Source organism: Geotrypetes seraphini, chromosome 6 (assembly GCF_902459505.1).
Source record: "Geotrypetes seraphini chromosome 6, aGeoSer1.1, whole genome shotgun sequence".
NCBI classification, from domain to species: Eukaryota; Metazoa; Chordata; class Amphibia; order Gymnophiona; family Dermophiidae; genus Geotrypetes; species Geotrypetes seraphini.
Window position 1 is genome coordinate 238,312,464 of NC_047089.1, and position 13,326 is coordinate 238,325,789.

At 42.3% G+C, this 13,326-nt stretch overlaps 1 protein-coding gene across 1 annotated transcript in view; it reads right to left on the minus strand.

Moving 5' to 3' along the window:
- Window positions 1-4,167: 4,167 nt before the first annotated feature.
- The window catches only part of PRDX4 (peroxiredoxin 4), a 45,063-nt gene continuing 35,904 nt past the window's right edge, over window positions 4,168-13,326 (minus strand). Inside the window, exons 6-7 of the mRNA XM_033949221.1 lie at window positions 5,713-5,747; window positions 4,168-4,295 (exon numbers count right to left, since the gene is read on the minus strand). Of these exons, the coding sequence (XP_033805112.1) occupies window positions 4,245-4,295; window positions 5,713-5,747 (86 nt within the window). The 3' untranslated portion in view covers window positions 4,168-4,244. The remainder of the gene's footprint in view (window positions 4,296-5,712; window positions 5,748-13,326) is intronic.

Here is a 13,326-nt window from a genome sequence, read left to right on the forward strand (position 1 = left end):
TCTTAGATCCTTGCATCACAAAGATCTACAGCTAGTACTTATTCTTTCTAAAGTGCTACTAGATGTATACAGACAGCACTATACTAATTACAGTAGATAACATAGCAAGAATATGTATACTTCTTTCAAAAGAAGTGCAGAGAGGAAACACAGCAGCACCAGGCCTTCCTGTGCTTTTTGTGCACTGATTCCTTCTGTTGCTGGCTGCATTGGTATGTATAAGCCCAACTGCTGCTTAGTCAACTGCACCAGAAGTTTTCTGCAGTGTAGCAATCCAATTCTGTAGTTAAATATTCTATAATTCAACAAAACCTTTTAGCTAGCTATATGTTGTTTTGGTATCATTCCATTTTCTGTGCTTAAATCTATACAGTAGCCAGATGTGCATGGCCTATAGAATTCAAGTCTCTACTAGCCTGTCTGACTAATATTTTCACTGAGACTGATGTCTGGTTATGTTCCCATACTTTCTTAAAAGATTAGATAACTCCAAGCTCTTTGCAATGAGATCCAAATGATGAAAAGACAAATGTCCATTTGTGACGCTCTCTGGGTAAAGGTGACTATGAGGGGGTGCTGAAAACCTAAATCTGATGTTATTTTGCTGCTGTAGCTGAAAAAAAAAATATGATATTTTTATCTTGCTAATATTTTTTCCAAGGAGACAGGTGTGTCATTCTGGACAAGTGGGTAATCATCTCCTGGCTATGAGCCCTGCAGAAGGAATCTAGTTCTCAAGCAAACAAGAGCTCCTCCAAATATAAGTGAAGTAGAGGCATGGAAAATGTTTCCAACAAATACATCTGTTTCTGCTCAATAGAAACCCAACATATAAACCACAAACAAAGAAACAAACTTGTCAACAGAAGCATCAAAAGAGCTCAACTAAAACCTCAAATTATTGTTGTAACAGATTACTCTTCATGGCCCAGAGGGCCAACTGGCATCCAAGTAACAGGTTTGGATAAGCTCAAGTTGAATGGGCAGAGACACAGAATGACACACCTATCTACTGGAAAATATATTATCAAGGTAAGAACCTAATCTCTTTTTCCAGTGCAATAGGTGGACAAGTGGAACATACACAAGCAGTCCCCAGAAGTTAGGATGGGATGACTGTGCTGGCACATAGCATTGAAGACCCAAAGGCAGATTCTTCCCTTGCTGCCACATCCACTCTGTAAAATATAGCAAAAGTATGTAGAGTGGACCAATTTGTAGCCCTACAAATCTTGGGAGAGACTGTCCTAGCTTCAGCCCATGATAAAGCCACTCTTGGTCAAATGTGCCTTAACATATGGGGGACTGTTTTCCACAAACAGTATAAGCAGATGAAACGGCCCTACAGATCCATCAGGAAATCATATCCTTGGAAGCTGACACACCTCAACTAACTTGATTTGTCAGTACAAACAGATAGTCCAAGCATCTAAACTCATTGGTAACCTCAAGATATTTAAGAGGCACTCTTCTCGCATCTAACTTTGTTAAAATCTGGCCTGTTTCTTGGAACTTGTGGACTGGAACATAGGCAATCTGACTTCCTGATATGAAACGCCAAAATAACCTTTGGCAGGAAATAAGGAACAGTGCGCAAAGAGACACCAGTGTTTGAAATTTTAAGAAAGGACCTGGAGCTCCAAGACCCATCTTTCTGAGGTCATAGCCATCAGAAAAACTATCTTGAGTATCAGATCCATTAGAGCAGGGGGTCTCAAAGTCCTTCCTTGAGGGCCACAATCCAGTCAGGTTTTAAGGATTTCCCCAATGAATATGCATGAGATCTATGTGCATGCACTGCTTTCAATGCATATTCATTGGAAAAATCCTGAAAACCCGACTGGATTGCGGCCCTCAAGGAGGGACTTTGAGATCCCTGCATTAGAGACACTTCCTTCAATGGCTCAAAAGAAGGGAAGGGAGGTTTTACTGGAGGCCTTAAGAAATCTGGCTATGTCCAGATGAGATGCTAGCATAGATCTGCAACTTGGATCTGAAGGGAAGCCCTTTATCAAGTTTATTATTTATTTGATATACTGCCTATCAAGGCCAGCTTGGAGGAAAGTCAAGACCATTGAAACTGGCTCTACCTTTTCCTGAGCGCACCAATGTTGGAAAGTCTCCCATGCTTTCGCATAGGCTGAAATCATTGTTGGCTTCTCAGATTTAAGGAGAGTGGCAATTACAATGTCAGAGAAGCCTTTGTGCGCTAACGCTTTGCATTCGATAGCCATGCCATAAGAGCAAAATGATTTGGATCTTCTATGACCACTGGACCCTGAGAAAGCAGGTCTGTCTGCACTTATAGCTTGAGACTGGGGCCCGTCTTAAGACACACCAAATCTGCATTCCATGGCCTGTGTGGCCAGACTGGGGCTAACAGAATGATCTCTCCCCGCTGACTTGCAAGCCTTTGAAGGACTTGGCCTACCATGGGCCATGGAGGAAACACACATATAATAGTACGCTTTGTTGCCACGGTTGGACCAGGGTGTCAAGACCCTTGCTTACGTACTCGTATCTGTGCCTGAAGAATCTGTCTGCCTTGTTCTTTGCCAGCGCCATGAGGTCCACCTCTGGATGACCTCATTGATGAACAATGGCTCGGAAGGCTGACTACGACAGCAACCCCTCACCCAGATTCACGCTCTGGCTGCTGAGAAAGTCGGCTTGGACAATGTCTATACCCACTACATGCACCGCTGATAGCACCTGAAGATGACGTTCTTCAGGCTGTCTTATGTGAGTTCACAGATCTAGCTCTTTATGTGTCTTGGGGGGAGGGAGGGGACACAGCTAGCACTCATTACAGTCCTCTCAGCCTGCACTTAAGAGCCTGAAAAAATTCAGGGTGAGCAACGCTTCAAGGGGAACCATCCCTAAGCTGTCCCAAAGTTATTGCAGGCCAGCCAGGCGGATGCCCTAAAGGGTAGCCCCCCTCCCTCCTGGCTACAGTCGTTTGAATTACAGACTATCTTTTCCCAATCAAAGGCCCTCAACTTTGGAATTCTATGTCTCTGAATCTTCGAATGATTAGTACAGTAGATAAATTTAAAACTAAATTTAAAAAATATTCCTTTTTACAGATGCTTGTTGTAATAGATAGCTGTCTTAGCTCCTGGGAGTATTCTGCAAGACATGGAAAGGTCAACCCTAACTGTATTTCTTCCCCCCCCCACTACTTTTCTATCAAAATTGTATTTTGACTACGTACTTTATATGTTGATGTAATGTGATTTGATTGTATTAGAACCCATTTTAAATTGTATACTGCCCAGACGGCTATTGTCCTTGGAGCAGGATAGAAAGATATTAATAAACCTGGAGCTGTCCAGGATCTCTGGGAACCTCATAGCACTCGAAAGCCTCAAAATCAGATAAAAACCCCATGCAGAGTAGAAAAAAAAGACATCTTTTCAACTCTTGCAGAAGGAAAAACTCAGGAGATGGGGGCACTACCCAGTGACAGAAGGAGGCAGAGTTGAAAAATGTAGATTATGTCTTCTGCAGTCTTTGTGGGTAAATGGAAATAATAATAACTTTATTTTTATATACCGCCACAATCTTGCGACTTCTAGGCGGTTTACAATGAAGAGAAACTGTACAGACAGCGAATTACAGAGTATAGCATTGAACCCATTAGTCAGGACTCCTGTACTGGAATTAACAGGTGAGACCTTTCTCCTTATAAAGAGATTCACCCAAGGTGCTGTGTCCATCTGTTGGCTGATGAGACACAACCCACAAGTTCTAGGCTGCACTGAAGATGAGGATAAAGATTTTCAGTGCTATCTTCCAGATAAGTGCTAGCTCCTAACCTGTTTTTAACAAAGACTGCCTAGGTGCTATTTGAATAGTGCTGCAGTGGTCAAAGGAAATGTTTAGCTAGTGCCATGGAGTACTGGGCTTACTGGGACTTAGGTGTTAGGTCCTCTTAAGTCAGGGGTAGGGAACTCCGGTTGGGTTTTCAGGATTTCCCCAATGAGATCTATTTGCATGCACTGCTTTCAATGCATATTCATTGGGGAAATCCTGAAAATCCGACTGGAATATGGATCTTGAAGATCGGAATTCCCTACCCCTGTCTTAAGTACTGGCTCCAAAGATATATGTTTTCACAGGGTAATAGGAATCTGTACATTAAAAAAAATCACAAAACACATGGGCTCTATATGTCAAAATTAATGAATGTATTGGTAATTAATCCATTTGAACAAGTGATGACATACAAGATCTGTGTATTTTCAGTTTTGTTTGCCAAAATATTTCAGTTTTCCAGCTGGATCTGGTATTATCTGCAAAAAAAAAAAAACAAAAACCCCACAATGTGTCAAAAACACCAACACAAAATTTGGAGAAACTGAGATCATATGCTACATACAGTGCCTTAAAAGTGAGGTTTTATTAGTATCAAGGTATATACAAAACTAAAAAATTAATTTCAACTACATGATACTCAAATAATGTATTCCTATCCATGGGCTTAGTGTACCCACGTGAGAAACGCAGCCCCTGACAAACACCATAAGGGAAAAATTCCTTATTCCCTCTCATCAACTGATGTCAAATAAAAGCCATTTTGTTTGGTTGCTAGGAAAGAAATAAGGAAACAAAGTCTTCATCTCCCCTGAAACTCTTCTATAAATCAACATCTGTAATCAAGTATTTTAGAAGTTCTTCCCTTGCCCATTAGAATTTCATGACAGCCACAGTTTTGCTCTTATTAAACCAAACAGGGAACAAGCATGGCTATAGATGCTAATGCATCTTAATAATGTCCAAAAACAAATGAATTATGCTTTCTAAACAAAATATAAAGGGGTCCCATTCACCCTGCTGTAGCCAGAATGTATTGAACAAAAAGGTAGATAAACACGATAAATTTCAATTTGCCTTGCAACGCAAATCATGGGAGTCATGGTAACTTAAATTTGCTTCCCACATGCATAGAATTTTAATATATTTATGCAAATCATGAATTTGATTGTTGAACTATATTTTTAATATTTGAAGACCATGGCCATCACAAAAACCCACTACTTCACTACATAATCTAATTTTTCAGTGATGAATATCCATTCCCTTCCTAAGCTCTACCATGACCCTCAGCTGATCAAATAGGCCAGACAGCTTGATTCTTAAGAGTTTATTTTTAGCATCCGTTTTTCTCTTTTGTATTTCATTGAATTTAAGCTCTACCATGACCCTCAGCTGATCAAATAGGCCAGACAGCTTGATTCTTAAGAGTTTATTTTTAGCATCCGTTTTTCTCTTTTGTATTTCATTGAATTTTTTTCAAAACATATTTTGTTGACTTTTAGCACCTAGAAAAAATTATTTGTTGGCTTGCACTACCTAATGCCCATTTTAAGGCAATTTTCAAAACCATTTATACGCTTAAATTGGCTATCAGAAAATTATACTCCTTCAAATGCAGTTAGATGTCTGTGCATTGCTCCAAAATGCACCGACATCTAGGCCCATCTGGGAAATTATTTAGGTTGTGAGTGGCAAAATACAAGCCTAAATCAAACTTTCAGTTCTTCCACTAAAAGCAGATACAAGTGACTGCACATATTTTGTTTGTACGTGTCTCCTTCAAAAACTGCTGCAAATACCAAGAATAAAAACTACATGTAGACTTTAACCCAATGTGAGTAGCTTGAAAATTTCCCCTTTATGAAGATAAAATACATCAGAACAGTGACTTACTGTTTCACTGCCAGGTTTCCAACCTACAGGGCAAACTATGAAAACAAAAAAGACAAATTGTTAGTACGTGGCCTTTTCTAAACATTAAAAAGGCTTTACTGAATCTGTCATATTAAGCTACAGGGTTGTCTCCTGGAAAGATACTTAATGGCAAAAATATTTTGATGTACACACACTACATGACCTTCAGCCTCTCAATTAATCTTGAATGTGGAGCAATAAAATGGAAGCCATGGTACTGTAGTGGCAATTCAACCATTTTTCTGTTTAGTTAAATAAATACTGCGTATATTTTCTTTTTAATTAATTCTCTCTCAAAGAATCAAACTATCATCAAGCGCCATCATTTAAATTTAGGTGTCAGCAGAGTCTCAGCCTGCTAGTCCAACATTGCCGCCATCTAAAATTGAATATGGCTAAAACAAAGCTGCTCATCTTCCCGCCTAAACCCACCTCTCTGCTTCCCTCATTTTCAGTCTCTGTGGACAACACTCTCATCCTTCCTGTTTTGTCTGCTTGTAATCTTGGGGTCATCTTTGACTCCTCTCTCTCCTTCTCTGCTAAGATACAACATATTGCTAAAACCTGCCGCATCTTCCTCTATAATATTACCAAAATCTGACCATCATCACCTCGCACACCCTTACCACCTCACACTTAGATAACTGCAACTCGCTCCTCTCAGGCCTTCCACTTAGCCATCTCGCTCCCCTCCAATCTGTTCAGAATTTGGCTGCACAACTCATATTCTGGGAGAGCCGCTATGCTCATGTTACCCCTCTCCTAAAGTCACTTCATTGGCTTCCCATCCGTTTCAGACTACAATTCAAACTTCTCTTACTGACCTACAAATGCACTCACTCAACTGCTTCTCACTATCTCTCTTCACTTATCTCCCCCTGTGACACCTCACCTCCCAATAAGCTCTGCTCAGTTGGTAAATCCCTCCTATCTGTGCCCTTCTCTTCAGCTGCTAACTCCAGACTCCGTCCCTTCTGCACCGTTTGCTTGGAACAAACTACCCGAATCTCTCTAAAGCAGGCTCCGCCTCTGACAGTGTTCAAGGCCCAGTTAAAAGCCCACCTCTTAGAGTGTTTTCAACTCCTAACTCCTTTCACCTTGAGTTCTGCATCCCCAACCCTATATGTCGTGTCTGTCTGTCCAAGTTAGATTGTAAGCTCTTCTTAGCAGGGACTGTCTATAAATGTCAAAATGTACAGCGCTGTGTATGCCTTTTGGCGCTATATAAGTGACAAGTAATAGTAGTAAGGGACTATTTGGTCAAAAACGTATAGCTTTTCACCAACAAGGAAAAATACTGTTACGTTTCTTATCCATCTCTAATGTGCTTCTGACAGTTCTTTAAAGCAACTGGTGGGTAATTGCGATTCAGACATTACTAATCCCTGAAGCTTGGGTTACTCTGCACACACAGAGCTTAATTTCTGGAGGAAACCCTGGAATAAAGCTTTGCTACTTCTTTTTAGATATCAAACCCAGAGCAGCAGGGGTGTTGTGCTATAGACAGACTGCAGGGAAGAGGAAAGAGATTGTTATTCTTGTCCCTGATCCACTCCTTTCTTTTTGTCTACAAATTGTGCCATGCTACTACCCACTCTTGTGCTCTACTTAAGTTTTTGAGGCATCAAAACTACTCTCCAATTTAAATTTAAAATCTGATATAGTTCCAGCAACCTGAATTAGGCAGAGGCAGCTAGTAGAATTTTAACAGAAAGCATATAAAGAACTCACACACATGCAACAGCCACTGGTGCCACAGCCTGAACAATATCTTGCCCAGCAGTATCAGCAACTAGAGAGCATGGGGGTGTGTGTGTGTGAGAAATTAGCTTGTTTGGCTCCTCAAACCACTGTCCATATGTTTAACATTGTCTTCAGCAGTTGACATTTAAAAATACATGGAACTTAGCATAAATTCACATTTTCCATCCCAATAGGCTACTGGAATAAAAGGGTCATTTGTCCATCTGTCTCCCCCTCCCCCCCACAAAATTAATGGAATCTTACCACATTTGACATGTGTGTTATCTTTAATTAAAAATGGGCTAGATTATTTCTGTGGAACTGCAGGTCCAAAGCCCTCTTTCCCCCCCCCATGGTCCAATTCATTACTATGGGTGAGGCAGTTCTAGCACCTAAAATATAGAAAACACTAACATAGCAGTCAGGAAATTGCTCCTTCCCTGTCCTCTTATGGACAGACACATTCCATTGAGTTATACTCCTTCTCATGCCTTCCCCCCAGTGCATACCCCCTCCCACTGTTTCCAGCTGAGTGGGAGTCCTCCAACTGCATTTCTGCCAGTGGATGGTGCTGTTTACTACCATATTTTCAATTGCTAGGGATGGACAGATTTCCTGGAGTCCTGTAGAACTAGCTTGTCCCTCACTATTTGAAAATGTGACAGTAAAACAGCACCTCCCAGTAGCAGTACTGTAGGTAGAGGACTCCCGCTCAGCTTAAGAGGGAACAGTACCCCCTCTTACTCCCTCTCTTGCTAAGCCCAATAGTGCAGGTTGACATGTTAAATGTGCCAATGCCCATAGGAATTGAACTAGCATTGGCGCATTTACTGTGTGGAACTCACTCCCGTGGCTTAGTAAAAGGGAGCCTTAATAAGCAGATGTGTAACAGAGCAGGCATGCCTGATGAAGCACAGAAAATGAGAATTAATCTAATAAAAATCTGGAGTTGTTGAAGTCATTGCATGGCTTGCCTATTTTGTAGTGGGGTAGGTTTAAGATTACAGTATTATGCCATTTGCTAATTCAAGGCTGTTGAATTTGGCAGTTCACAAGGCACAATTAACAGTTAACCAAAATTGATGTTTTGTCTGCAGGCCCCATCTATAAAAATCTTTTAGTTAATATTAATCTTGAATATGATTTTCTGACATTTTATGTTCAAACATTTTTATTCAAAGTATAATCAGTAATATTGTTTCTCAAACAATGTATCATATGCATAGTAAGTAAGCCATACACTATCAAAAAGAGATTAGGTTCTTACCTTACTAATATCTTTTCCTGTAGATAAGTGTTATCATTCTGCCTCCCCCCCTCCCAGTCAATTCCTGTACCTGCCTACTGTCTCATTCCATTTGTCTTCTCCAAGTCTGTAGCTTGGATGTCTTTGGGCAATGAAGAATATTGTATTTCTAGCATTCGACAGGGGTACTACCCGAGCTCCTCGGATGCTACTATTGCCATTTTGGTCGACTGAGCAGAACAGATCTGTTTTGGGGATGACTTCCCTTTTCCCTACGTCACCTAATTTCAAAAAAGCTCTTGCTTGCTTGGGGACTAGCTGTTGATGGCAGTAGAGCTCTCAGTGAAGTAGGAGGGTTAGAGAAAAAAATCCAGAGTGGATTCCTTCTGCATAGGTTCGCAGCCATGGGGAGATAACCCGCTTGTACAGAATGACACACCTATCTCCCCATGGCCACAAGCCTGTGCAGAAGGAATCCACTCTGGATTTTTTTTTTTCTAACCCTACTTCACCGAGAGCTCTATCAACAGTTAGTCCCCAAGTAAGTAAGAGCTCTTTTGAAATTAGGTGAAGTAGGAAAAAGGAAAGTCATCCCCAAAATAGATCTGTTCTCCTCAAACAACTAAGATTTAAACTGATAACAATCAAACATCAACCAAAACAGCAATAGAAGTATCAGAGCAGCTCAAGTAGTACCCCCCTATTGACAATAGAAATACAATATTCTTCATGGCCCAAAGGACTGACATCCAAGCTACAGACGAAGAACAAATGGAATGAGACAGTAGACAGGCACAGGAATGACAGGGGAGGGGGGATGTCAAGATATTAGCAAGGTAAGAACCTAATTTCTTTTTCCAGTGCAATAGGTGCGTCATTTTGGATAAGCGGGATGTACAAAAACAGTCCCAGAAATCTAGGGCAGGATGACTGTGCTGGCATGTAGTACTAAGGACTCAAAGGTAGAGTCTTCCTTTGCTGCCAAGATGTGTCATTCTGGATGGATGAGATGTACAAAAGCAGTCCCAGAAATCTAGGGCGGGACCTCTGTGCCGGCTTGCAACACTGAGGACCCAAAGGTAGAGGCCTCCCTTGCTGCTACATCCACTCTGTAGAACTTGAAAAGTGTTATGTAGAGTGGACCAGGTCGCTGCCCTACAAATCTTCTTGGGGGAGACCACCTGAGCTTCCGTCCATGAAGAAGCCACGCTTCTAGTCAAATGTGCCTTTACAGAGACTGGTGACTGTTTTCCACAGGCAATATATGCTGACGAAATGGCCCTATGGATCCCTCTGGAAACCATGGCTTTTGACACTGGTACACTGCATGGAGTCTGTCTAGTGAGCACAAAAATATGGTCAGCCATCCTGAACTCATTGGTAACTTCAAGATATTGTAGAAGCACTCTCCTCGTATCCAACTTTTTCAGAATCTGGTCCTTCCTCCTTAAAATCCGTGAACTTGATTGCTGGCATGCTGACCAATTGATTGACATGGAAAGCCAAAACAAACTTCAGCAAAAAGGATAAAACTGTGCACATAGAAACTCTGGCCTCTCTCTGATCTTGAGGAAGGGCCATCTGAACAAAAGTGCCTGTAGCACCGAGATTCTTCTTGCTGAGGTAATGGCCATGAGAAAAACCATCTTGAGCATTAGATCAATCATGGATGCTTCCTTCAGCATTAAGATTAACCACTAAGGTTCCATGATGGAAAAGGGAGTTTTACCAGAGGCTTGAGCTGCAGTTCCCGCTTTAGGAATCTGGCTATGTCTGGATAAGATGCCAAAGAAGCTTTATGCTTTCGAGTCCTGCTATTTGGACTCTGAGGGATGTAAGATCCTTGTCAAGGCTAGCCTGGAGGAAAGTTAACGCCACTGAGACTGGAGCAGAGAAAGGCTCCGCCTTCTCCTTAATGAACCAGAGCCAAAATGTTTCTCATGCCTTAGCATAAGCAGAGACTGTCGTAGGCTTTATGGCTCCGAGAAGAGTAGCAATCACTACAGTATCCCTTACACGCTAACATTGTGTGCTCAAGAGTCATGCCATAAGAGCAAAGCGATCTGGATTGTCTGTGACCACTGGCTCCTGAGAAAGAAGGTCCAACTGTACTTGCAGTCCGAGACTTGTGCCCCTTTGAAGACGCACTAGATCTCCATACCATGGTCTGCATAGCCAATCTGGAACCATGAGAATGACTTTTTCCAGATGGCTTGCAATTCTGTGGAGTATCCGTCTTATTAAAAGATATGGTAAACACAAGTGATTGAGTAGAACCAAAAGTACCCAGACAGCCTGACTCTGAAAACCATTTCTTCAAAAGGGTCATGCTTACTTAGCCATTGTTTCAATCAAATACTAAATTGTTACACAGTAAGATACTGGAAAATTTGTTAAGACCAGTACTTAAGGCCAACAAAAGCCCTTTTGGCTTGTGCTTGGACAGACAAAAGGCTCCTTGGACCACAACTTCAAAAGCCATACCTCCTTGGTAATTAGGAAACATCAGAAACCAAATTGTTTAAATTCTTTATTCATTTTTGCATATTACAACAAGTGTATTAGATAAAATCATGTGAACTTATAAATACACACTTGATTAACTCTCATATAACACATTAAATATAACATTTCATTACATTTATCTATCTATATATATATATAAAATCGGATGTATGTATGTATGTGCCGCGATCACGCAAAAACGGCTTGACCGATTTGAACGAAACTTGGTATGCAGATCCCTCACTACCTGGGATGATATGTTCTGGGGGTTTCGCGGCCCACCTGCACATGTGGGCGGAGCTACAAACATAAAATCAGATTTCACCCATTCATGTCAATGGAAAAAATGTAAAAAGCTGCCATTCTCACTGTAATTCAAAAACGGCTTGACCGATTTGAACGACACTTGGTATGCAGATCCCTCACATAGAAACATAGAAATAGACGTCAGATAAGGGCCCACGGCCCATCTAGTCTGCCCACCTTAATGTCCCTCCCCTACCTTTGCCCTGTGAATAGATCCCATGTGCCGATCCCATTTGGCCTTAAAATCAGGCACGCTGCTGGCCTCAATCACCTGTAGTGGAAGACTATTCCAACGATCAACCACTCTTTCAGTGAAAAAGAATTTCCTGGTGTCACCTCGTAGTTTCCCGCCCCTGATTTTCAACGGATGCCCTCTTGTTGTCGTGGGACCCTTGAAAAAGAAGATATCTTCCTCCGCCTCGATGCGGCCCGTAAGATACTTGAACGTCTCAATCATGTCTCCCCTCTCTCTGCGCTCCTCGAGCGAGTATAGCTGTAATTTGTCAAGCCGTTTTTCGTATGGTAGATCCTTGAGTCCCGAGACCATCCGGGTGGCCATTCTTTGCACCGACTCCAGTCTCAGCACATCCTTGTGATAATGCGGCCTCCAGAATTGCACACAGTATTCCAGGTGGGGCCTCACCATGGATCTATACAATGGCATAATGACTTCCGCCTTACGACTGACGAAACCCCTTCGTATGCAGCCCATGATTTGTCTTGCCTTGGACGAAGCCTGCTCCACTTGATTGGCAGACTTCATGTCCTCACTGACGATTACCCCCAAGTCTCGTTCTGCTACCGTTTTTGCTAGGATCTCGCCATTAAGGGTATAAGACTTGCATGGATTCTGGCTGCCCAGGTGCATAACTTTGCATTTTTTGGCATTGAAGTTGAGTTGCCATGTCCTAGACCATCGCTCCAGTAGGAGTAGGTCGTGCATCATGTTGTCGGGCATTGAATCTTCGTCTGTTGTGCATTTGCCCACTACATTACTCAGTTTGGTGTCATCGGCGAATAATGTTATTTTACCTCGAAGCCCTTCTGCCAAGTCTCTTATAAAGATGTTGAATAGGATTGGGCCCAAGACTGAGCCCTGTGGTACTCCACTAATCACCTCCGTCATTTCGGAGGGGGTGCCGTTCACCACCACCCTTTGGAGCCTACCTCCAAGCCAGCTCCCAACCCATTTCGTCAATGTGTTACCTAATCCTATAGAACTCATCTTGCTCAGTAACCTGCGGTGTGGTATGCTATCGAATGCTTTGCTAAAGTCCAGGTACATGATGTCCAGGGACTCCCCAATATCCAGCTTCCCTGTCACCCAATCAAAGAAGCTGATCAGGTTGGATTGGCAGGATCTCCCCTTAGTAAATCCATGTTGTCGGGGATCCCGTAGATTCTCCTCATCCAGGATCTTATCTAATTGGTGTTTGATTAGAGTTTCCATTAGTTTGCTCACTATCGATGTTAGACTCACTGGTCTGTAGTTTGCTGTCTCCATCTTTGAGCCTTTCTTGTGCAGTGGAATGACGTTAGCCGTCCTCCAGTCCAACGGGACGCTGCCTGTACTAAGGGAGAGGTTGAAGAGCGCGGACAGTGGCTCCGCCAAGACATCACTCAGCTCCCTAAGCACCCTGGGGTGCAGGTTGTCCGGCCCCATTGCTTTGTTAACCTTGAGCTTTGACAGCTCACCGTAGACACTGCTGGGCGTAAACTCAAAGCTACTAAACGGGTCAACTGAGCCAACCCTTGTCTGTAGCTGAGGGCCGAGCCCTGGCGCTTCTCGGGTG